Source organism: Asterias amurensis, chromosome 2, assembly GCF_032118995.1.
Source record: "Asterias amurensis chromosome 2, ASM3211899v1".
NCBI lineage: Eukaryota > Metazoa > Echinodermata > Asteroidea > Forcipulatida > Asteriidae > Asterias > Asterias amurensis.
The window spans coordinates 29,250,163-29,273,926 of NC_092649.1; the positions used below are offsets into that span (position 1 = coordinate 29,250,163).

The following is a 23,764-nucleotide window of genomic DNA, read 5'->3' on the forward strand; positions in this document are numbered from 1 at the left end:
GCTCACTATGACTCCAGAGATAATACATTAGAAATCGATATAATTCTGGGGAAATGAGAGTGAATCTTGTGTGAGGACATAGATCGGGCTTTAAAGTAATATGTAGGCCTACAAACCACACATTGTCTAATTACAATAACTATGGGGAAATGAAATCAACTTTATCCCAAAAAAGGCAAGACGATAAGTGGCTGTTTTAGTTTTAGTATAATTCTGGGGAAATGAGAGTGAATCTTGTGTGAGGACATAGATCGGGCTTTAAAGTAATATGTAGGCCTACAAACCACACATTGTCTAATTACAATAACTATGGGGAAATGGAATCAACTTTATCCCAAATAAGGCAAGACGATAAGTGGCTGTTTTAGTTTTAGTTTCTGGCGTTTGTTTGTGTGTGTTTTTTTCTTCTTCAAAATTATAACTTGTATTACACGGTTGTGTGTTTTCCAGAAACTTGCGAGATATATCATGCGACAAAGCTGCTAGATGACGTTGCTGCGTCCACCCATGTTTGCACAATTACTGTGATTGAGTCTTCAGTTGTTTAAGTTTTTATCTGCGTCAGAAAGACACAAAGCGTACATTGGAGTCGGGTGCCCCTATGAGCCTCCCTGGTCTGGAACATTCAGCACTATGGAGGCCCAGAGGAGCCACGTAATCATCTTGTTGGCTGTATATTTGATCCTGCTGGGATTATTAAGTAGTGTTGTATCAGCTGAATGGCAAGGAGATCTGTCATCTTATCACATTGCTTCATTCAGTAATCCTCATCCTCCTAGACCTCTCAATGATCCATCTGGTAACCACAATGCTAAATTCAATCATTTCACTCTATCTGGCCCTGATGGAGCTGTGTATGTTGGAGCTGTCAACTACTTATACAGACTGGATAGTTCATTGAATCTGCTACAGAATGTTAGTACATGTCAAGAACTAGGAGAGGATAGATGTGATACATTCACCAACTACAATAAAATCCTGATATTAGATAATCAGAATCGGTTGATTACATGTGGAAGTGAGAATGGAGGAAAGTGTCAGTTCAGGAATCCAGATGATTTGACTGATGTGTTGTTTAAACCACGGCCTAATGTTGCTGGTTTTGGAGAGTTGTCTACTGTGAGTTTGATTGCACCAGGAACTGATGGACCAATGGGACCAGGGCCAGACAGAGGAGACTGGTTGTATGTAGCTGTGACTTATTCTGCTGAGGTTGGTTATATAAGCATCCCACCAATATCGAGGAGAGTTCTTAATAGTGGTGGATCATTATTGGCAGCACTAAATAATGGGTACTCATTTACATCAGTTGTTCACTTTGATTCACCCATACCAATATCATATAAATCTGCTTTTTCATTTGATGGATTCACATACTTCATCACTTATCAAGAGGAGGATTTTGGTTCCAGCTTCTTTGTTTCTAAAATGAGCAGAGTCTGCCAGACCAGTCCATCCTTTGACTCTTACACAGAAATCACCCTACAATGCCAAGGATCAGATGGTAGTGTGTACAGTTTGGTACAAGCTGCTCATATTGGCCCAGCAGGTCAGGATCTTGCTGTATCATTAGGTTTGAATGCTGAGGACATGGTGTTGTATGCTGTCTTTGCTAAGAATGAAGGAGCTGATGGGACTAGTGATGTACCTATTGATCAGTCAGCATTGTGTGTGTATAAGATGAGTGATATTTTAGAAGCCTTCAAGGAAGCAGTCAGGGGATGTATTCAAGATGGAGATGACTACTCAGTGAAGTACATGCAAGGATCCTTCTGTAGTACATTTCCAGTGAGTGTAAGTATGCTAAACTTTAATCGGTTTAAGCCTCATAAAATGCAATTTTTGTGCATGCTTATGATTAGGAATAGTAATAAAGATACTACCAGGGAAGCGATGTCTTCATCTTGAAAAACAATACCTTTTGTATTTTTTAAAGTTACGTTTGGAACAAGTTCATAACGAGGTTTTTCTAATGCTTTTATTTAGCATCAGTCCAGGGAGAAAATGAGCTTGAGTAACAGGTTTTTGTAAAATAATCAGTTTAAAATTTTTTTTTAACTTACTTATTTACCCCGCGTAAAACAACAACATACTTTTCGATGCACGTTTTTGTCTCTTCAGTGACATTCTTTTTAGGAAGGTTATGCTATCACAAAGAGTTATATTGCCCTCTCGTGTTGAGCAAGTGATTATTGCAAACGAAATCAATGTTAAAGTATCTCCGACCAGGAGAAAAAATATAAAATGCTCTAACCGTCAAATAATATTTATTGCATACAAATTGCTACGTTTTTAGGGGAAACAACATTGAAAGCACACGTTCATTTTTTTGTCAGTGATAAACATTGATTTATTGGTACAGGTATTTTAGCTGTTAAGACAAGCATTATAGTCATTTTGATTGAATAATCTCTGATTGTCTAATGAACGGGCGCGATCGCCCCCATACCCGCCACACGCACGTGCACAAAGATCACGGTGTTTGCAAATAGCTTGACCCCTCGATATGCAATGTGCCAAAATGTAGTTGTCATCGAAAGTTTGTTCAAAATAAAATATATAATTGATGCCTGCACTCATGACTGACCTTTGCTTTCAGTTGGGCGAACAACAATGGGCCTACCTATCATTGTGTGCATAAACTGTTTCTATTCCTTTCGTTATTTTTCTTTTAGGCCTATACTAAACATGGTACGCTATTTCCGTCTCGTATTATTGTTTCTACTGCCGAGTATTCTGGTCTATTTCGCAAAAGTTTTTAGGCCGCCACCTTCTACAAAGTGTTGTTAACGGTAACTGCAGGAAGCCCGCCCACCACGAATTCTGATTATGACTCAAATAACTCTGGAATCGCGGAATCAACATTATCCCAACCAACGCCAGATTAATGTCACTTTATAGTTTCTTGCAGACATTTCGTGAATGTTGTTCTTTTATTTATTTTTTGATTTTAAAGAGAGACTTGTTTAATTTAAAATAACGAAGCTATTGCAAAGGAGTTCGGAAAATGTTTGAGAGATCTTTCTCCAGCCATGTTTGTCATCATGTGCCTGATTGATGGAAGAAATAGAAAAAGTATTAAACTCATGTTACTCTATGGAGGTCCAGAGGAGCCACGTAACCATCTTGTTGGTTGTATGTTTGATCCTGCTGGGATTATTAAGTAGTGTTGTATCAGCTGAATGGCAAGGAGATCTGTCATCTTATCACATTGCTTCATTCAGTAATCCTCATCCTCCTAGACCTCTCAATGATCCATCTGGTAACCACAATGCTAAATTCAATCATTTCACGCTATCTGGCCCTGATGGAGCTGTGTATGTTGGAGCTGTCAACTACTTATACAGACTGGATAGTTCATTGAATCTGCTACAGAATGTTAGTACATGTCAAGAACTAGGAGAGGATAGATGTGATACATTCACCAACTACAATAAAATCCTGATATTAGATAATCAGAATCGGTTGATTACATGTGGAAGTGAGAATGGAGGAAAGTGTCAGTTCAGGAATCCAGATGATTTGACTGATGTGTTGTTTCAACCAAGGCCCAATGTTGCTGGTTTTGGAGAGTTGTCTACTGTGAGTTTGATTGCACCAGGAACTGATGGACCAATGGGAGATGGTCCAGATGGAGGAGACTGGTTGTATGTAGCTGTGACTTATACTGCTGAGCCTCTGTCATATAGCAACATCCCACCAATATCAAGGAGAATTCTTAGTAATGGGTCTTTATTGGCAGCACTTGATGGTGCCACATTTTCTTCCTTCATTCCCTTTTCTACACCCACACCAATATCATATAAATCTGCTTTTTCATTTGGTGGATTCACATACTTCATCACTTCTCAAAAGGAGGATTCTGGTTCCAATGTCTTTGTTTCTAAAATGAACAGAGTCTGTCAGACCAGTGAATATTTGGACTCTTACACAGAAATCACCCTACAATGCCAAGGATCAGATGGTAGTGTGTACAGTTTGGTACAAGCTGCTCATATTGGCCCAGCAGGTCAGGATCTTGCTGTATCATTAGGTTTGAATGCTGAGGACATGGTGTTGTATGCTGTCTTTGCTAAGAATGAAGGAGCTGATGGGACTAGTGATGTACCTATTGATCAGTCAGCATTGTGTGTGTATAAGATGAGTGATATTTTAGATGCCTTCAAGGAAGCAGTCAGGGGATGTATTCAAGATGGAGATGACTACTTAGTGCGGTACTTGTTCCCGTCCAGATGTAATACATTACCATGGGTGAGTATAAATTAACTCAGTTGAAACCTCACAAATGCAAGTTATGTGCTTGTGATTGGAATATTGAATATATGTCATAAGGGAAAATAACCTTTTTCAACTTGAAATCCATGAAGTTGGATGCGATGCTTCAAGCCTTTTTTGTTTTGCGTATGGAACAAGTTTTTAAAGATGTTATTAAAATGCCTCCTTTTCTCTCTAGTCCAGACAGGGGAGTTTAAGGACCTCGAGGAAATGTTTTGTAAAACAAAATAAGTTGCGTGAAGCAACAACAACCGGTCTGAGTATTATGTCTTGTTTGGAAGATGATGCGATCACAAAAGAAGTATACCACCCTCCCTCATGTATACCCATGATTATTGCAAACGAAATACATTCTAATAATAATCGCATGTATTATGAATGCTATGCTTTTATGAATAAACGTTTGAAGCACATATGCACTTGTTGTCAGTGATAAGCATTACTTACCTAGTATACTTTTAAATATGCCGACAAGCATTTTTGATATAAGAACGGACTTCATTTTGTGATGAACGGACACAGTCGCCCCTGCCCGCCACACACGCGTCCGTGTGTGAGACATCGCTTACATCACAACGAAAAACTGAAACCATGCCCTTTTTTAAAGTTTACTTTAAATGAACTCACAAACAAACCCATTGTTGATGGTTTTTTTCTTCTTTCAATGTATCAACTGAAAGCTTTCAACTTTTCCTACACATCAGAAACAAAGCACTTTACGTTTAGATTAATTTCTAATTTCAGTTGTCAAATTGGCCACAACTTTGAAACTTTGCTAAAACCAAACTATATTCCTTTTATTTGCTCGAGCTTTTTGTTTTTTTAGGGCGGCGAGGTTAAAGAGGGGACTATCCTAGCAACTAGCCTGATCCATATATCAGTATTGTATAGGAACAGAGAAAAGTTTGAATGGAATAATGTTTACAATTTATTTTTGAGAAAAGTGTTTTAAGATTGTATAACGACGTTTGCACCTTCTAATCTAAAGAATTTCACTAATGTACAACAAGGTATCGTCCTCGCACGCAATGTGGTTTCACTGGTGAAGTGGTGTGGGGGGAGGGGAGTCATCAGATGGTGTTGATAAAATGTTTTTATAAGTTTATCGATGAGCATTTGTAGGAACCCCGTGTCCCATCTGACATTGGACATGTGAGTAAAGTCACGTTTCTTATTCCATTGTGTGAGTCAATGAAACTCTACAGCACTCTACAGCGCACCTCAACCATTATGCCTTGTATAAACCACGACATTGCACCGTGGTTTAATTTAAATACATGAAACTTTGCAATTTCACACAAGGAAGTATTTTTAAAACATGGAAAGATTGAGGCAAAGTTGTGTCAATAGGAAGTATATCGATAAGGAACAAAGTTTACAGAAACTGTTCCATTTTTATGACAGAGGTGTTGTATGTCAAAAAGTTGATAGTATTTTTGCAGGGGTATATATAGTATTGAAAATGTATAAAAAGTTAAAACAATTTAAACGTTTCATGTTCTACGTTAACAATCATTAATTGAGGAAGTACACAAAATGATTTATCGTGTCCCCATAAGACAATAAAGAACTTACAGAAAAGTTCCAGTATGCAGCGTGTTGTGCGTTTTTGATAATTGAATATCCAGTTTTGTATTTATGCGCATAAACAGTATAAGTGGACGCAGGTTACAACAATGAACTTGAAAAACCTTTTTCCGTCACTCTGGTCCAACATTGGCCCTACAACCTGATCGAAGACGAAAGACAAGTTAACGGTGGAGGTTTTACAGGTAAGAATTCTGTTTTGTAGCGTGAGCTGAGAGAGCTCACTATGACTCCAGAGATAATAAATATAGAAATCAATATAATTCTGGGGAAATGAGAGTGAATGGCCATAGATCGGGCTTTAAAGTTATATGTAGGCCTACAAACCACACATTGTCTAATTACAATAACTATGGGGAAATGGAATAAACTTTATCCCAATTAAGGCAAGACGATAAGTGGCTGTTTTAGTTTTAGTTTCTGGCGTTTGTTTGTGTGTGCTTTTTTTGCAAAATTATAACTCGTACTACACGGTTGTGTGTTTTCCAGAAACTTGCGAGATATGGACAAAGCTGCTGGCTGACGTTGCTGCGTCCACCCATGTTTGCACACTCACTGTGATTGAGTCTTCAGTTGTTTAAGTTTGTATCTGCGGCAGAAAGACACAAAGCGTACATTAGAGTCAGGTGCCCCTATTGAACCTCCCTGGTCCAAGAGCATTCAGCACTATGGAGGCCCAGAGGAGCCACGTAATCATCTTGATGGCTGTATATTTGATCCTGCTGGGATTATTAAGTAGTGTTGTATCAGCTGAATGGCAAGGAGATCTGTCATCTTATCACATTGCTTCATTCAGTAATCCTCATCCTCCTAGACCTCTCAATGATCCATCTGGTAACCACAATGCTAAATTCAATCATTTCACTCTATCTGGCCCTGATGGAGCTGTGTATGTTGGAGCTGTCAACTACTTATACAGACTGGATAGTTCATTGAATCTGCTACAGAATGTTAGTACATGTCAAGAACTAGGAGAGGATAGTTGTGATTTATTCACCAACTACAATAAAATCCTAATATTAGATAATCAGAATCGGTTGATTACATGTGGAAGTGAGAATGGAGGAAAGTGTCAGTTCAGGAATCCAGATGATTTGACTGATGTGTTGTTTCAACCAAGGCCCAATGTTGCTGGTTTTGGAGAGTTGTCTACTGTGAGTTTGATTGCACCAGGAACTGATGGACCAATGGGAGATGGTCCAGATGGAGGAGACTGGTTGTATGTAGCTGTGACTTATACTGCTGAGCCTCTGTCATATAGCAACATCCCACCAATATCAAGGAGAATTCTTAGTAATGGGTCTTTATTGGCAGCACTTGATGGTGCCACATTTTCTTCCTTCATTCCCTTTTCTACACCCACACCAATATCATATAAATCTGCTTTTTCATTTGGTGGATTCACATACTTCATCACTTCTCAAAAGGAGGATTCTGGTTCCAATGTCTTTGTTTCTAAAATGAACAGAGTCTGTCAGACCAGTGAATATTTGGACTCTTACACAGAAATCACCCTACAATGCCAAGGATCAGATGGTAGTGTGTACAGTTTGGTACAAGCTGCTCATATTGGCCCAGCAGGTCAGGATCTTGCTGTATCATTAGGTTTGAATGCTGAGGACATGGTGTTGTATGCTGTCTTTGCTAAGAATGAAGGAGCTGATGGGACTAGTGATGTACCTATTGATCAGTCAGCATCGTGTGTGTATAAGATGAGTGATATTTTAGATGCCTTCAAGGAAGCAGTCAGGGGATGTATTCAAGATGGATATGCCTACTCAGTGCAGTACTTGCAAGGATCCTTCTGTAGTAGATTTCCAGTGAGTGTATGGTCTCCATGGTGAGATATTTCTTTGAAAGGCACTGTATACAGAGAGATTATATAAAGTTAAACTAATCACTTTTTAGGGATTAATCTTTTTTACAATATCAAGTAGGCTTACAAGTAATTCTTGCAAAATTCTAAATAAAGTTTCTGTTTTGTGTGGTTGTAGTGTGTAGGACAAGAACAAGGTTGTGTAGTGTAATGTTTGTCTGTAAAGCAAACAATTTGCACAATTATTTAGATTGTATATGCACTAAATAACAAACAAATTGCCACCACTTTTGCATATTGCAAATAATAAACACCCATGTATGGCTCCCTCTTATTCAAACTGATTTCTTTTGTTTAATTTACTATTCCTCCTACAAATATAGAAAAAACAGATTCATGTTAATTACTAATATTCATTGTTTTTTTATGACCAAGTAAAGCAATTCAGTTTGTATAAATATATTGTTACCACTTAATCCTCATCTTGAAAATAAAACACCCTCTTACTCAAACTGCTTTCTACGGTTTATCCATGTACGAGAAGAAAAACAGAATCACAACTTTACTGTAAACATTCAATGTTCAGGTAAACAATTTGTTTTTTATGTTGGTTCGAGCTGTTGTGAACGAAGATTTGTTCACAATAATTTCGCGAGTGCTCTCTTTGAAATCACTCAACTGGATATCTATTAATGCTAGTTTATTGTGTTGTTGAATAAATACATGAAACGACCAGTTTCTGCTTGTATGTAAAACCACATTTAAGTTTTAGATTGAGGCTAAAAAATTAATATTTGTTTATTGTAGGTTGGTCCAGGTAGTTTTCAGTGTCATCCTTTTGAAGGGGGCGCACATGTTTACAGGTATGCTAAAGGCATTGATGTAACATCATCCATTGCTGTGCTGGAACTATCAGGTATTAGAAACAATTTTCCCTTTTTTTTTTTTCTAGGTAGATCCAGATGTGTTTCTGTGTTATCCTTTTGCTGATGGTTTAAACATATTATATCGGTATGCTAAAGGCATTGATGTAACATCATCCAATGCTGTGCTGGAAATATCAGGTATATAACAACAAGTTGACAATTTCGAGTATGACGCAATTTCGTTTGACTGAAAATTTGTTTGAATATCTTACACTAGAAATTGATCAAATAACCATTTGAAAACAGCCCGCGATATTATCACACTATCATATCATGTTATCAGTGAGTAAATTTTGAAAACGTTTTTAATGCTAATATTTTCCCCTTTGTTATCTGCTAGTTGCTCGTTTGGTAGTTTTTAACTTTGTCAATTTTTTACAGGATCACTGTAAACTGCCTCTGATAAGCTGATATTTGTAGAAAACATGCTCTTACTTAAAAATAAATGCACAATATTTATCTTGTCATTTCAAGACACTCTGATGTCATCCATCATTACAACCATTGAAATGAACCACACTGTAGCTATCATTGGAACTGACTCCAGGGGAGAACTTTTAAAGGTAAACATATATTCATAAATACCTCAGACAGTTTCGCTTTTCCTATTGGTGGAGAGCGCGTCACGTGGGTGTGTATAAACCTTTGTTTATGACCGGTAAACAGTGTTAATTCATGGGCGTGACACGTGACACGCGACCTTGCACTTGTTCTTTTTAGACAGTTTCTTTATTCCTATTGGTCGAGAGCAACGGCTGAAACAGTTGTGCCACATCACGTGATACGCGCGACGCACACAGCATTCCCTTATAAGGAGTTGTTTACTCGAGGGCGGCGGAGGGCTTTACCATTTCATAGCTGGAGGGGTGTTGTGTTGAAGGAAATTATTTAACAATTATAATTTTTGCATTTATTTTACTTTTTGACCAAAAAGTGATGTTTTTGACCGAAAAGGTATTTATGAACGGGAATCAAAGTGCGTTGAATTGGTTTTCAACTAGTTGCTTAAACCCGCCGAGGCCTGGTTCTTTATAATTTACCTCGACTTCGTCTGGGTAAAATTATCAAGAACCAGGCCTCGTTGGGATTAAACCACTGGTTGAAAACCTCTTCAACACACATTGATTCCCTTAATTAAGGGAATAAAAGGGTAGCGACGAGTTCTTCAACGTACTTTTAAAGCCGGACGGGTCGGCAGCCGTGTGATACAGGCCCGATCCGAAGGCGAGGGCCTTAATTGCACGGCAACGACCCTGTAAGTTTTTAGGTGTCGAGACCAGTCCCCTCTTCGGACCTTAGGTCTTGTTCTTTTCACAGTCTTTGACTATCAGGTCTGAACTACAATACTGAATTCTTGACCACTCCTTATTTACAACTGTTTGACCATAAATTATTAATGGAAAAAAAAACCTCCCTGACTTTTTTATTACGGTAATAAAAGACTCTAAAATTTACACACAAACACAGCAGTATCTTCTGTTACACAGGGAAACATTGATATGGAGAAAAAAAAGGGAGGAGCAGAAATCAGACAGAAGATTAAAACAATAAAACAGGAAAGTGATTTCAAAAGGACAACAGAAGGGTGGGGGTTAAAGCACCTGGATGGCAAGTGTCAACACACAATCTCTACAATGATGACCAGTAACTTTGGGACAACAAATGACAGTACAAATCCAAGATTAAACATTGTCCCAGGTTAAACTTTGTATTTGTATTATACAGGATGGGCCCATTTAATGCTTATCTTTATATTGTTGTGTTACAGGTTCACATCCAGAGCAAGACCTCAGCCAGACTGTATGAAAGAGTAGACCTTGATATTACTGGATCAGTCCTTAAAGATGTCAAGATGAATGATACAACAAGAGAGATGTACATACTCACTGAACAAAAGGTACATTTAGGAGGAAGTATAAATAGTTTTCATCATGCTACAAGTGACAGCATCGTCAGATTTACTCTAGTTCAATTTCAAACTATTTGTTGTCAACTTTTGAATTATTTTGCTATTTGCACCATACAGTTTCTGAAGATGCGTGTTGAGAATTGTGGTCAGTATACAACGTGTGAGGCGTGTATTGGTACGGATGCAGGGATGGATGGAGACCCATACTGTGGCTGGTGTACTCTGCAAAGACAGTCAGTATTGTATCTTGGCTGATTGAAATGCAGTTCAGAATAGAATTAAATTCATGAAATAAAAATACTTTGAAGATAATTGTTCCTTTATCCCACTAGCTGTTCTGTTCTTTTCTTAGTTTGTTGGAATAGCCTGTGTGTGATTTTTCTTTTACATAGAATGGCCAGTTGAATTTATTTAGATCAAGTGTGAGCTATTTCTTGTTGATTGGTTATTTAATTTTTTATTTATATAGATGCACCCTGTATTCCGAATGCAAGATGCCTGATGTGTCTACCCGATGGTTAGCCTACAATACTGTACAGTGTATTGAGATAACCAATGTGGATCCTTATAACAATCTACCAATCACTGACACAGAACAACAGGTAAGAGTAACTGATTACTGACTTTGTGTATTTCCATACAGCTGGTTGGCACTAAAATTAAATTGCTAAACACACGAAGTAAGTGGACATCCCAAAATGCTATTAAAATTACATTATTTTGACTCGGTGGCTATGTTCTGAATATCCCCTTCGCCCTTCCTGCCCCTCCCGGTATCTGTGCCACTAGCCAATTAACTATCAATTGTATTATTTACTAGATTACTGTGAGTGTAGAGCAGTTACCAGACTTACTGACCAACATGACATATGAGTGTTGGTTTGGATCCTACGTATCTCAAGCTACAAAGACTAATGAGGATCTTAGATGTGTCTCCCCACCTGGTAATAGGATACCTCCAATTCAACAAGGAGGTAAGTCAGACACATAAATGGGGCTGCTTCAGAAAACCTTTCTACAAGTATTTATAACAATAATATTGAAAATAATCGTTTCATCCGATATTTTCTACTTCCCAGATGACGGGGTCGCAATAAGACTGAGCATCTACTCCAGTGAAACATCAGTCAGTTTTGTGGATACAAGTTTCTACTTCTATGAATGCTCAACTCATACTTCGTAAGAATATTTCATGTTCGCTCTAGCTTTAACTTTGATGACACTCCATTTATGGTACGCAAAATGTCTTCATTGACTTTGATAATGATAAAATTAATTGAGTTCCAAATTCTGTGATGTGGTTAAAATTTTTGATACTTTGTCCATTAGCATAGTACACTTCTCTAATCCATAAACCCAATCATCAGCTTAAATTATTTTGTTGTTTTGTATTTGTGTTTGCTATAGTTGTGTATCATGCGTTGATAGTCGATGGGCCTGTGATTGGTGTGTCTTTGAGAATAGATGCACTCATGTTAGTTCTACTTGTGCAGGAGACAATGAAATCATCATTACAGGACAAAACGTAAGATCAAACTCTATCTTTTCCAAATACTGATATCTAACAGTTTTAAAACAAATTGAAGAGCAAGGTGTTGTCTACTAAGGCAACCATACATGATTGATATATGTTTTCAATAACATATATGAGACGTTATTGAGTTGTTCTGAAACATTTGAAGATCAATGAAAAAATGTATGTTAACTAATCATTTGTTCTTTAACTAATTCTTTAGAATCCAGCTTTGTCTTTGGCACCCAAGGGTCCGGGTTCCTGCCCTCAGCTACTGGCTCAGAATACTGAAGTCCTTCTTCCAAATGGAATTGAAAGAAGTTTACAAGTCATGACTACAAATCTACCTGATCAGACTCAGGTAAGTTGGTCAATCAACATTCAAAAGCAAAAATAATTAAATGAATGAAGGCAAATACTGATTTCACAGCCACCCCCTCCCCCAAGCAAAAGGATTGCCCATGTTGTGTCTACTATGACAATGAAACAAACTCCTTACTATATATAAAGCATAATTTATGAAGCAAAACAAACATAAGTGATGCTTACGGTAGAGGAAGTGAATGTTAAAAATTACTAAAGACAGCCCATCACCCCTGAAACAACAAAACAATTACTCTTCGAAAACTACAGGAAATTCCACATACAAAGTTGGTAACAAAGAGGAAATTGTTACAAAATATCAAATTAATTGGTTTGACTGTGTACTTTGTAAATACTATGATGATCCTATTTATTGTGTAAATTACACCACACAAAAAAACACAGTCAAACAAAGCCCAAGATTTTCAAAACCCAGACATTGGAGAGAAGGAATTTAGAGATAGAAAAACAAAATGAAGTAACTAGAGAGGAAAACGAAAAGAAAGAAAAAAACCCAGATTGAGTAAGTACTGAAATAAATTGTCAACATCTTGTGCTGAGCCCTTTGAAAAGAGCAGCAGTTTTAGCATAGCATATTACAGTACAAATCCTGGTCTGAGAATACAGAGAAGAAAAACAAAATTACAAAATAAAAAAGGACCTCATAAAAAAAACATTTGAAAAGTGTTGTATCAATAGCTTCCTTAATTATGTTGTTTTTATCAAATCTTTAAAACCTCCCATGAACAAAATACCTAACTACCTGTCACATTGTCTCTCTTTCTGAAAATTACAGTTGTATGGCATTAAAGACAAATTATGGTGTAAAAGTATTTAGACTAAGCTGCCTGTTCAAACAGAATTGGTTTGACTTCTGTGAAAGTAAAAACAGTACAAACCTTCTTAGAATGAACGCCTTGTAACTAACATTTGTCACTTCATCTCTTAGATTACTAGCTTTGAATGTAGCTTTGATATCGAGGGAGTACGTCAGAGTACAACTGCACAGCGTAATGATGATACCATCATGTGTGACATGAAAGCTGTAAGTTTTCTCAAGCCATTTCGCAGAATTATTTGAAATTGGAAAGCCAAAGTATCATTATTGAATCAGACGCCAAGAGTTGAGTTGATCATTGTTTGATATCAACCGATTTGTACTCCACAGTATACCTACTCTTCCACTGATGAAGCAGAGCTGATTGTGAAACTGACCATTGAATGGACAGACACCAGTAATAAACCTCACATTCTAGATGACTTATTCAACAATAATGGTGAGTTTGAGTCAAGGATGTGGGATTGGAATAGTGCCACTTATACACAAGAGTCTAACTTATAGAATGTTACTTATTTACACTTATTGGAGTCCCTACCCATACAGTAGCATTTAGGATCCCACAGGGGATGTTGCTGACTGAGTTCTCTATTGAGTATTATGGTCATGTTTTGTAAAAAAAACCAAAAAAAAAACTAAAAAACTAACAATTGTAAGATGAACTTATTTATCATTAGACGCTTTCCCTCCAGCATTCTAATCTAAGATAAAGGTAACCTTTCTAAAGCATATTTTGACATGGAACATTTTTAGATTTATAAATAAGACACGCAAAGAAATTATTTGGATTGTTGTCATTGCTGCAGCAACACTTTACAAGTGTGGAGTATTGAAGCCAGATTGTAGTCGGTGTGTTACTGCCAGGCCAGAGCTGGAGTGTGTTTGGTGTAATGCTATGTGTGAACTAAGAGAGTCTTGTACAACAGCGGAAGGAGACTGGGTTACCCACAATAATAACGCCAACTGCCCCGATCCAATCCTCCAAGGGGTGAGTAGATTTATCGGTTATTGATTTCAAATATGGAGTAACTGGCGGTGGGAGTGTGAGTAACAAAGAAATCAGTTGTTTACATACTCCGAGAGGTGAGCCAACCAATCACAGGTCTCCTTTCAGAAGAACCAATCAGAACATTGACCGACTCTACACTGAAACCTCTTAACCCGTATAGATAGTCCCACTTCTCTCATATCTCTTCAGTCTCCTGACAATGACCAGAGCAAGCTAGTTGAAATGTTAATTGAGACCAATTTAAAAACTCACTCTGCGGTAGTGCAGTTACTAACAGTCCTATAAGCTAAAGCAGTAGTCCTAGCCGATTATCTATACCTACCGCCCAGGTAGTAGTTAAGAAGCAGGAGAGTTCTTTTCAGACCTGAAAAATCTCCCCCAAAATCTGATAAATCTACTCCAAGGTAGTAGAATATAATAGCAAAACAGTTCTTTATAGAATAAAGTCTACATGGCAAGTATATACACACCCGGTGTTACCGCAAACCAAGTATATATTGATACCTGCAGGTAATATGGCTCAGATCATGTTATGGATTTTATCACCTATTGAGTATAATATGGAGTAACGGTTGGCAGACAGTGCTAACAATGTTCCAGCTTCCTTAATAGCGATGTCAACTGACATGACCTCATCATCCAAGAAGCAAGGCCTATATTGATTATTGACAACATATCTACTTTGTAATTGTGAGATTGTGAGATTGTCAATGTCCAAATCTTTCTTTACAAAGAAAGAACACAGTCTCTGATATGAGTGTGGAGGAATGTAAAGACCCAATACCAAAAACATATTTTTAAGCGAGTAAAATGGCAGGACTTCTCAACTTAATTTTGTTGTTGTTGTGTAACAATGACTTCTTAACTTAATATTGTTTAGGTGTATCCATTGAGTGGACCAATAGAAGGTAACACCATAGTATCTGTAATGGGTACAGATATTGGCAGAGGGTTTCATACTGTACTTAATGTGATGATTGGAGATCAAGAATGCCATCTGGATGGACTGGAAGCCTATTATGAAATAGGCCACAGGTAAGAAGTTTTACAAAACCACCTTAGATGGACTAGAGGCTTACTTTGTACTCGGTTGGAGGTAAGTGTTTGATCACACTGTTGAACAGCTGAGTTTGTGTAATCTTTTGTTTGTTTGTTTATTGGTTTATAGAGGTGTAGGTGTTTGTTTGTTTGTTTGTTCACAGCCACAGCTTGGCCATTTTATTTTACCATTGTGATCACTTTGTTCTTAAAAAGTTCATATATTGATTATTGTGGATTAGCGGGATTCGAAACCTCACATCTGTCCTTACTCTATGCTCACATTGTCCTTTTTGTTCAGCTCGAGCTGCACCAGCATTGTAAACAAAATAATTATGGTATAACAAACGAAAGATATTTCTAACAAGACGTTATATAGATTCTTCAGTTATGTAAAAAAGAAATATAATCTTACCTTATTCCACAGTGTAAGTTGCCTAACTCAATCAAGAGTTGAAAGTGTTGTGCCGGTATCTCTTACAGTCAGGGGAGGTGATGGGACAACACTACAGGAAAGCAAAGGAATTGTCAACTTTCAATATAGGGTAAGTTTGATTACAACTCTGATGGGGTCTGAGTGTCTGTAAAACTTGGAACTGTTGAAATAAATCAACATTAAATTTTGAAATAAAAGTCCATTCAACATGGGATGTATATCTAGTCCAGATTGCATTTCAATCAATCGCTAAAGATTATTTGAAGACAAGATACAAAAAATAATTGTTTCTTTTCCAACGAGATCAAGATAACAATTGATTGTTGACAATTAAAAGGACACATGATCTGCTTGATGTTTAGTGTCTACTTTATTTGTTTTGCTGATTCTGATTTTCCTGCCAGGTTCCATCTATTACAAGTTTCAGTCCTCGTTTTGGACCAGCAGCTGGTGGGACTCGTATAACAATCATCGGAATGGCTCTAAATACAGGACGGAATATTCAGGCATTCATTGGTGATAAAGCTTGCATTATAACAAGGCAAGTAAAGGCATAACAATTAAGTCATAGAGGTAGAGCCTGTTATCAGAGATTTTGTTGAAAGAATCATACCATTTATTAACCGCTGGTTAAGAAAAGACTTTACAGTGATGTGTCATGTTGTATAACTTTTATTTACAGCCCAGTTACAGAGACTAAAGCTGTGTGCACATGCTCCGAGGGGTCTGTTGGGCAGATGGAAATTCTCAAGATGTCTTTTGATGGAGCAGATAAAACAAGCGAAGTGTACACTTTCAGCGACAACCCTGTCATTACTGAAGTCAGTCCAACCACCAGTATATATTCGTGAGTACATCTACAAGCAATAGTTGTTAATGACACTATATCTTTCTGTTGAAATTTCTCAATTGACCACAATCTTCAATTTGTGTCTTATAAGGCTGCAGTTTCACAAGTAAGTTGAAGCTAAATGAAAACCTCATTGAAAGCGCTTAAAAATTTAAAAGTAAAAATAACCTTGTTATTTCCTAATCAGAAAAGCTTAGCTACTTTTATCCTGCATTTTTTTACCCTTTGATTTTACTGTAAATACTCAGTGGTGGTCGGGAGATGGTTGTCAGAGGGGCTCATCTAGACACTGCCCAGATGGCTTCACTTGTTGTTACAGTTGCTTCTCAAATCACTAAGAGATCTGTCAGCAGTGAGGGACCCAACAATATTGAGTTTGTGGAGGTGAGTCAACATAAAAATTATACTATAACATTTTCCCATCTTACATCATGACAATTTCAAAGATTAAATGTTAATCACAACAGGACTTTTAACAAATCATTGTTTTACAAACTTTGTTTTTCAAGAGTTGTGCTGTGCAAGGCTCAGAGTTTATGCGTTGCTACACGCCGAGTATAACATCAGCCATAAGCAGCTCTCAATCCAAACATACTGTGACATTTGGCTTCATTATGGATGGTGTGAGTGACCTCTTAACGTGGTCAGAAGACAACAACGTTGACTTGGAGTTCTTTCCTGATCCAGAGTATGACGAGTTTGAAAACAATTTATATGACAAGATGGACAATTTGTTGAAAATCAAGGTAAAGTAATGCTCACTGATTCTAAAACTGGAAAGTATAGTTTCCTTATACCTAGTGGTTTAAGATCTACAAAATAACTTTGTTTCATATTTGTTTGTTTTTCTTCAAAATTTACATAACGTGTTCATGATTTGAGTTTGCAGCCAAAAGAATTGTGTGTTTTTTCCAACAAAGACCGGTTCCCCCAGCCATTTCAATTATCAGTGCAAGGATTTCTTCGGTTTTCTTTTTTGTTTATGTAAATGAATCCCTTGCCATTTTTAATGTTGTCTTGAAAAAATAGTGTTCTATCTTCATTTATTGATATACTTTTTATTTGAAGGGTAAGCTTATCAACAATGCAATCACTGAATCAGAAATCATCATTTATGTTGGACCAGTGAGAAGTGACGTAACCTTCATTGAAGAAACAGCCCTTGGTTGTATTTTACCCAAGGAGCAACCACCTGCTGGGGACTTCACCGGCCAAGACAAAGAGAGAGGTCTTCCTGTGGTCTGGGTAAGTCTTAGGAGAAACCTCTGTTGCCATAAAGAAACAACCATCTGAACTAGAATTCATGAGTCAAGACAAAGAGAGAGCGCTCCAGAAGAAACCTCTTTATTGCTATTTATTCATGAAACAACCATCTGCCTAGAACTTCAAGGGTCAAAAGAAATGCAGAGGGCTTCTCGTAGTCTGGGTAAGTCTTAAAATAAATCTCAGTTGTGATCTACCAAATAAGAAACAACCATCTGACAATGAGTTCTTACATTAAGACACATAGACAGGGCTTTCTTAAGTCTGGGCAAGTCATAACACAAATCATAGTTTTAAGTTCACTTTGTAGAATGGAAGAACCATGACAGAGCGCTTCCTGCGGTCTTGTAAGACAAAATTTCCTTGGAACTCACTTGAGAAACAACCTCCTCATAAAATGGCTTTATGAAGTAAGAAAAAGGGGTGAGATGACCCAATTCTCAGTGGTACTTATTTTGTACGATTCTTAAAGTACTCAAATTTTCTTCTTTTCAGGTGGTTCACAGCAACCTTGAGTTCCGCATTGGTTACATCTCATATCCTTCAGCCAATGTAACTATTGCTGTTCTAGCGGTTATAGGGGCATTGACTTTCATTATCTTAGTCTGCACGGTGATATACCTGACGATACGGCTGAAGAGAGCCAGGCGAGATGCTGATCTTCTGGTCTTAAAGAAAGACCTTCTTGAAGATGTTAAGAAAGGTCAGAATTAGAGGTCACAGAATTTACTTTATTGATTATATGACCAGGGGACAATTCTTCAGTTGAAGCTGATATTATGCAGAAAATTTGTTCTAAGCTAGGTTTCTCTGCTAAAAAGCACAAACAAGTTGTAAATCAGTGACAAACATCGGCCCAAAAGCCGTTAAGCAGTTTTCCCTGCTAAGCAAAAAGAGCAATAAAAACAAAGATTGGGACACCAGTTGCCGTAATGTAAAGTTTATGAAATGTTGGCTGGCTACCTGTTTCTATACTAAGCAGTTTTTTGTTCCAAGTAAGTGACAGTTCCAAAGCGGCTGTGCCTCACAGGGCAAATGAAGCTTTTGATAAAGATGACATATTGACCTAAGATAATCACAGTTTATCACATCCACATTGAACAAGATCATACTTTAAAATCAATTTGAAAAACAGGACTCTCCCAGAGAAAATTTGACATTCTCCGATTGACGAGTGACGTTGAAGAGAGTGGGATGCCATTTGTGAGTCACCGTGACTACGCTACTAACATGCTGTTCATTGGACAAGAGGTTCGACCAACCACAACAGACGAAGAGGTAACATTGATCAACACAGAGACTGCAAGATCCTCTGAATCAGAGTTGTCATTAAGTCCAGTGGAATTTTGAGTATATCTCAAGTCTAGACTCCCAAGGGTTTGGTTTCTAGCAAGGCCCATACACAGAGCTGCTTAAGCACACTGCTAACAAAATCCCTGCTTATGCGTTGATGAGCAGGAAACCAGGCACAAATTGTATGCGATTTTGGTATTTTGGCTGGTAACCTTGTTCTGGTAAGCATAATTTAGTTTTGCTCAGCTTATTTTTGTGCTAAAGTAGCTCTATAAAAATGGGCCCTGTTTCTAGAGTACTTAATAAAAGTGAATCTGAAGTCAGGTTGCCAGACCACGTGACTTATTTATAAACTCTTTCTCAAGAACCACAATAGACAACAAACCATCACATGCTTAATTTAACTTTTGCTGCAAATCTTTATCCTGACCAGTAATTCTACACAGTAAGTAAGTTCTTTGAATTCCTGTTTCGAAAATCATTAAAAGTTGTGACACCAAACACCAAGGGCCAATTTCACAAAAAGCTTTGTGTCTGAGAATCTTATTTTAAAACTACTCAGGACAGTGTAATGATACTATTCAATTCACACCTAGAGGTAGTGTTTTGTGAAATTGAATGCAAGGACACAACAAAAGGAACTCAACACCAAATCCAAAGTATTTACTATATAACCCCTTCCAAAGAAACAGTAAAGTTAGAGCAAAATTAAAACAGCAAACCAACCTCACCAAAAAATCATTCATTTTTCATTCTGTGCATAGTACGCTGAATATGCTATGGTTGAAGAAGCCATGATGATGTTCTCTGAGTTGCTAGGCAACAAGAACTTCTTATTAATTTTCATCCAGACCCTAGATACAAGGAGTCGCTCGAAGATTTCGGTCAAAGAAAGGTGAGAAGTTTGATAAATGATTTTCTGTCCGATTCCCCCTCCCGAAAGTATGAGGCTGTTTAACACTTTATATTTACAATTTCTTTCTTTTGCTGGATATTCATAGTAACATGGATTATTTTCTCAAGGATTATTTTGTCAATTAAAAAATTCTGTTTATATTTTTTGAAAACTATGCTAGGATTTAGATCAGTGATATTATATTATATATACGTCCATTCATTTGTAAAAAAAGTAGTATGTATTTACAACATTTTCGTTTACATCCTGATAAGAACAACCAGGTTGGACACACTGGTGGCTCATTTACCAATGTACAACATTACTACTATTGGTTTTGTTTTTGCACAATTCCATATTTCTAGACAATCGATAGCATCGTTACTGACTGTTACCATGGTACTGAATGACACCCTGGATATCCTAACAGAGTAAGTCAAACTCTAGGGACTAAGTCGATTGCCTATTTGTTAAGCTGCTTCAGACTACAAAGAGCAAACTTGGATAAGGTAATTTGGAATACATATCAGATGTAACAGACAATGGCAAACTAAAGACCTATAGCAAGAAAACTCAAGACTGGGATAAAAGGTCACAAATATTCAAAACAGAATTTTCTTGATTTTTTTATTTTGTACTGAAAGAAAAACCATCAAGTGAGGCTTGCACAGACACAAATGATTTTCTTAATGAGCTGTGTTGGTTCTCTGAAGAACCACTGGTTAACAGTGAGACGTTTCAACAAGTATTCTTCGACTGTCCTTATCAGGAGAAAACTGGACTCTATTGCTGAGTGATGCTTAAAATCTGCTCAAGAGGTTCAGCTTGCAAGAAGGCTTCAAGCAAAACCTCTTCGGCAGCACACAGCAACATAGTCCAGCGTCCTCTTAAAGACAGACAGAGTACCTTTGTGGAAATGTTGAGTTGTTTACCACTGGTTCATAGTCTATAACGGGAATTATTGGCATAGTGTCACCGCAATTATCTCTTAATATTTCCACCATGCGAAGTTTCAAGACCGACTTAAAAGGAAAACCAGTGGTATCCTCCTCATATGGGTTTCAAGATTCTTGTATTTTTATTATCTTTTTAAAATGTTTAGTTAAAGCCTACTGAACATTTTTGTTATTTCTAGCGTCTTGTTAACGTTGATGTCACAGAAGATTAAAGATGCTCAAGCCACCAATCGGGAACTCCTACTTTTCAGCAAGTAAGTTTTTTACCTATTGTTTCGTTACACTCTAAAATTCTCTAAGGGGAGAACTGACCAGGATTCTAATGCGGCCTGACCTATTTGGGATGAGGATAATGGTCTTTGGCATTTACCAAAAATATACCCGGCCTGAAAGGGTTTTAAACCACCTCTTCATTGCGAAACCCCCACAACTCAAAAGAAATAAAGTTACACTTTGCTAGTGCAAACCCTTAGTTTCTGAATTGAAACAAATGTACATATTCATATTTATTATCCAGGACAGACAGTGTTTTTGAGAAGCTTCTTTCAAACTGGGTCTCCCTATGTCTGTATGACCAACTGAAGGTAGGTCAACATTTGAAAACATTGTCCGAATAGTGTTGTAAAAGTTAAGAATTGTTGGAATTATTAAGTTACAAATGATAGTAGCGCATGTATAATAATTATGAGCTACAGCATTTATAAAGCGCACTTTACTGAAAATATTCAATGGTGCCGGTCTGGAAGAAGTTAAAGTTAGTTGCAGTGTTGCCAAGATGTTGGAAAGCAACCATGGACAAGTTTGTTTCAAGTTTTTGCTGGAAGAGAGTGATGTTGTGCATCTGGAATTGAATTCTAGAGTCTCACAGTGTATTGCATGATTTCTACTATTGTTTTCTCTTTCCTTTTCTGTTGTTTTTGTCTATTTGTTTTTGTATGTGTAGTGCATGCTAGAGGGCCTGCATGCCTCTTCAGGGTTTCCCCTTTGCACCACTTTGTGAACCATGGTTCCTTTGTTATTATGTTTGATATAGAATCACACCGCCTACCCTCTGTTTGTGTTGTACCGTGCCATCAAATACCGCACTGAACAAGGTCCTATTGATGCTGTCACTGGTCAGGCAGAGTTTTCTCTCAACTTTGAAAATTTACTGCAAGAAACTGTAAACTTCAATACCTTGGTAAGTATAAGATATCCAATAATCTGATTCTCTAATAATAATAATAATAATACCGTATTTATAACGCGCCTTTTGCCAAAGGATACAAAGCGCCAGGTATTATTACTGCAAGGAGTGCGGTGAATTTTTGAGATATAAGACCTAATCCTTAAGCGCCATGTAATGGTTTACAAGGTGCTGTGGCGCAATATGCTGCCAATCCAGCGAGGAACACCGGGGCGAACCCCTTCTCTTTTTGATAAGTGCACTGGGTTCTTTTACATGCGTTTTACACAACACATGGGACCAATGGCTTTACGTCCCATCCGAAGGACGAAGCAATGGTTATGTGTCTTGCTTAAGGACACAAGTGTCACGGCTGGGGAATCGAACCCACACTCTGCTGATCAGAAACACCAGAGTTTGAATTCGGTGCTCTTAACCGCTCGGCCACGACACTCCCATTAGGGACCTACTAAAGACGGTGCAATTCTTGTGCATATTCAAACATTTTGAGAGCACTTTGATCCCATGTACATAGCTTTAATGCATGAAGGAAACAAACTCACACACACTTTACTTTAAAACCACCTTTTTCTGCCACTAGCATCAGTAAGAACCCGACTAAAATCCGACAAATGAATCATACAATTATTTGTATTTTGGGTTTTAGACACTGGTAGTTCTCAACAGAGAGGGAAATGTCATCAAGGAAGTCAAGGTGCTAGACGTAGACACCATCTCCCAAGTCAAGGAGAAGATCTTAGATGCCCTCCATCTCAACAAACCCTACTCCAGCAGACCCAATGCCAACCAAGTCAGTCTTGGTAAGTTACTCTTAAATTGCTCTGTAAAGACAAGACACTGTCTCCCTCTGTTTGACATTCATCAATTTGGGGATTCTGTGTCAAACAATTTTCAAAAAGGGATATTTATTCTCAAATTTTAGTTGACTCCATTGAATGTCTCACACACCACCTAAATTTTTGACCTGAGGGCTTTCTGGTCCAACACTCCAGCAGAAAATAATCAATTATAAAACGTGATCGCTTATTACTCACAAAATCTTGCATACTTAAACACAATATTATCCTCAGTGTGCACAGAAGTAACCCCTAAAATTTTCTAAAGAATTCCCGAGATTCCAAGCACACGTGGGTCGGGGGGGGGGGGGGGTCACAATACCCCTTATCGAATACCAATATAGTCTGAATAAGGCACAGTTTCCCTTCCTTTAAAACAAACAAATATTTCTAAAAATAAGAAGGTTATCTTTAACATCATTATGGCTTTATTGGTGACAGTTTGGCATCAAAGAAAGAACGAGCGTCTGATCTTGACAGACAAGAGCATCAGACGTCTCACTAACAAGCCAAGTCCACTCAAGACTCTGAAAGATTTCCAAGTGAGTAAAACACAGGATAACTTTATCAAAAAAACTGGGACTTAAAAAAACATGGTCTCAAAATAATTATCTGAAGTTTAAGGTGCTTTTAACACTATTAAAATGCAAAAAGCAGCCATAGACCAAGTGCAAATTCACAACTATGTTTTCCCATATCCTGTATTTCAAAACTGTCAAAGCAAGGTTAGAAGTCCTGTCACAGTGCTGTTCGGATAAGAGCACTGAACTCAAGC

At 37.6% G+C, this 23,764-nt stretch overlaps 2 protein-coding genes across 4 annotated transcripts in view; both read left to right on the plus strand.

Annotated features, from left to right (window-relative positions):
- LOC139933754 (plexin-A4-like) overlaps positions 1-23,764 on the plus strand; it is a 34,196-nt gene that overhangs the window by 549 nt on the left and 9,883 nt on the right. The window contains exons 2-30 of one of the 3 annotated variants that reach the window (XM_071927946.1): positions 451-1,794; positions 8,486-8,594; positions 9,079-9,167; positions 10,373-10,501; positions 10,631-10,746; positions 10,983-11,115; positions 11,334-11,487; positions 11,593-11,692; positions 11,921-12,038; positions 12,250-12,387; positions 13,339-13,434; positions 13,558-13,666; positions 14,034-14,215; positions 15,117-15,271; positions 15,702-15,819; positions 16,115-16,251; positions 16,393-16,557; positions 16,809-16,944; positions 17,070-17,306; positions 17,629-17,805; positions 18,319-18,526; positions 18,959-19,101; positions 19,881-20,011; positions 20,377-20,442; positions 21,147-21,221; positions 21,485-21,551; positions 22,001-22,147; positions 22,800-22,953; positions 23,431-23,531. In XM_071927946.1, coding sequence (XP_071784047.1) covers positions 634-1,794; positions 8,486-8,594; positions 9,079-9,167; positions 10,373-10,501; positions 10,631-10,746; positions 10,983-11,115; positions 11,334-11,487; positions 11,593-11,692; positions 11,921-12,038; positions 12,250-12,387; positions 13,339-13,434; positions 13,558-13,666; positions 14,034-14,215; positions 15,117-15,271; positions 15,702-15,819; positions 16,115-16,251; positions 16,393-16,557; positions 16,809-16,944; positions 17,070-17,306; positions 17,629-17,805; positions 18,319-18,526; positions 18,959-19,101; positions 19,881-20,011; positions 20,377-20,442; positions 21,147-21,221; positions 21,485-21,551; positions 22,001-22,147; positions 22,800-22,953; positions 23,431-23,531 — 4,851 coding nt within the window. In that variant the 5' untranslated portion in view covers positions 451-633. Of the gene's footprint in view, positions 1-402; positions 1,795-2,291; positions 4,252-8,485; positions 8,595-8,630; positions 8,743-9,078; positions 9,168-10,372; positions 10,502-10,630; positions 10,747-10,982; positions 11,116-11,333; positions 11,488-11,592; positions 11,693-11,920; positions 12,039-12,249; positions 12,388-13,338; positions 13,435-13,557; positions 13,667-14,033; positions 14,216-15,116; positions 15,272-15,701; positions 15,820-16,114; positions 16,252-16,392; positions 16,558-16,808; positions 16,945-17,069; positions 17,307-17,628; positions 17,806-18,318; positions 18,527-18,958; positions 19,102-19,880; positions 20,012-20,376; positions 20,443-21,146; positions 21,222-21,484; positions 21,552-22,000; positions 22,148-22,799; positions 22,954-23,430; positions 23,532-23,764 lie in introns of those variants that run through there. The other 2 variants (XM_071927947.1, XM_071927944.1) reach the window with 2 other exon arrangements.
- On the plus strand, positions 6,531-7,706 carry LOC139934100 (plexin-A4-like). Its single transcript, XM_071928389.1, has one exon. The coding sequence runs from the start codon at positions 6,531-6,533 to the stop codon at positions 7,704-7,706; it is 1,176 nt and encodes a 391-aa protein (XP_071784490.1).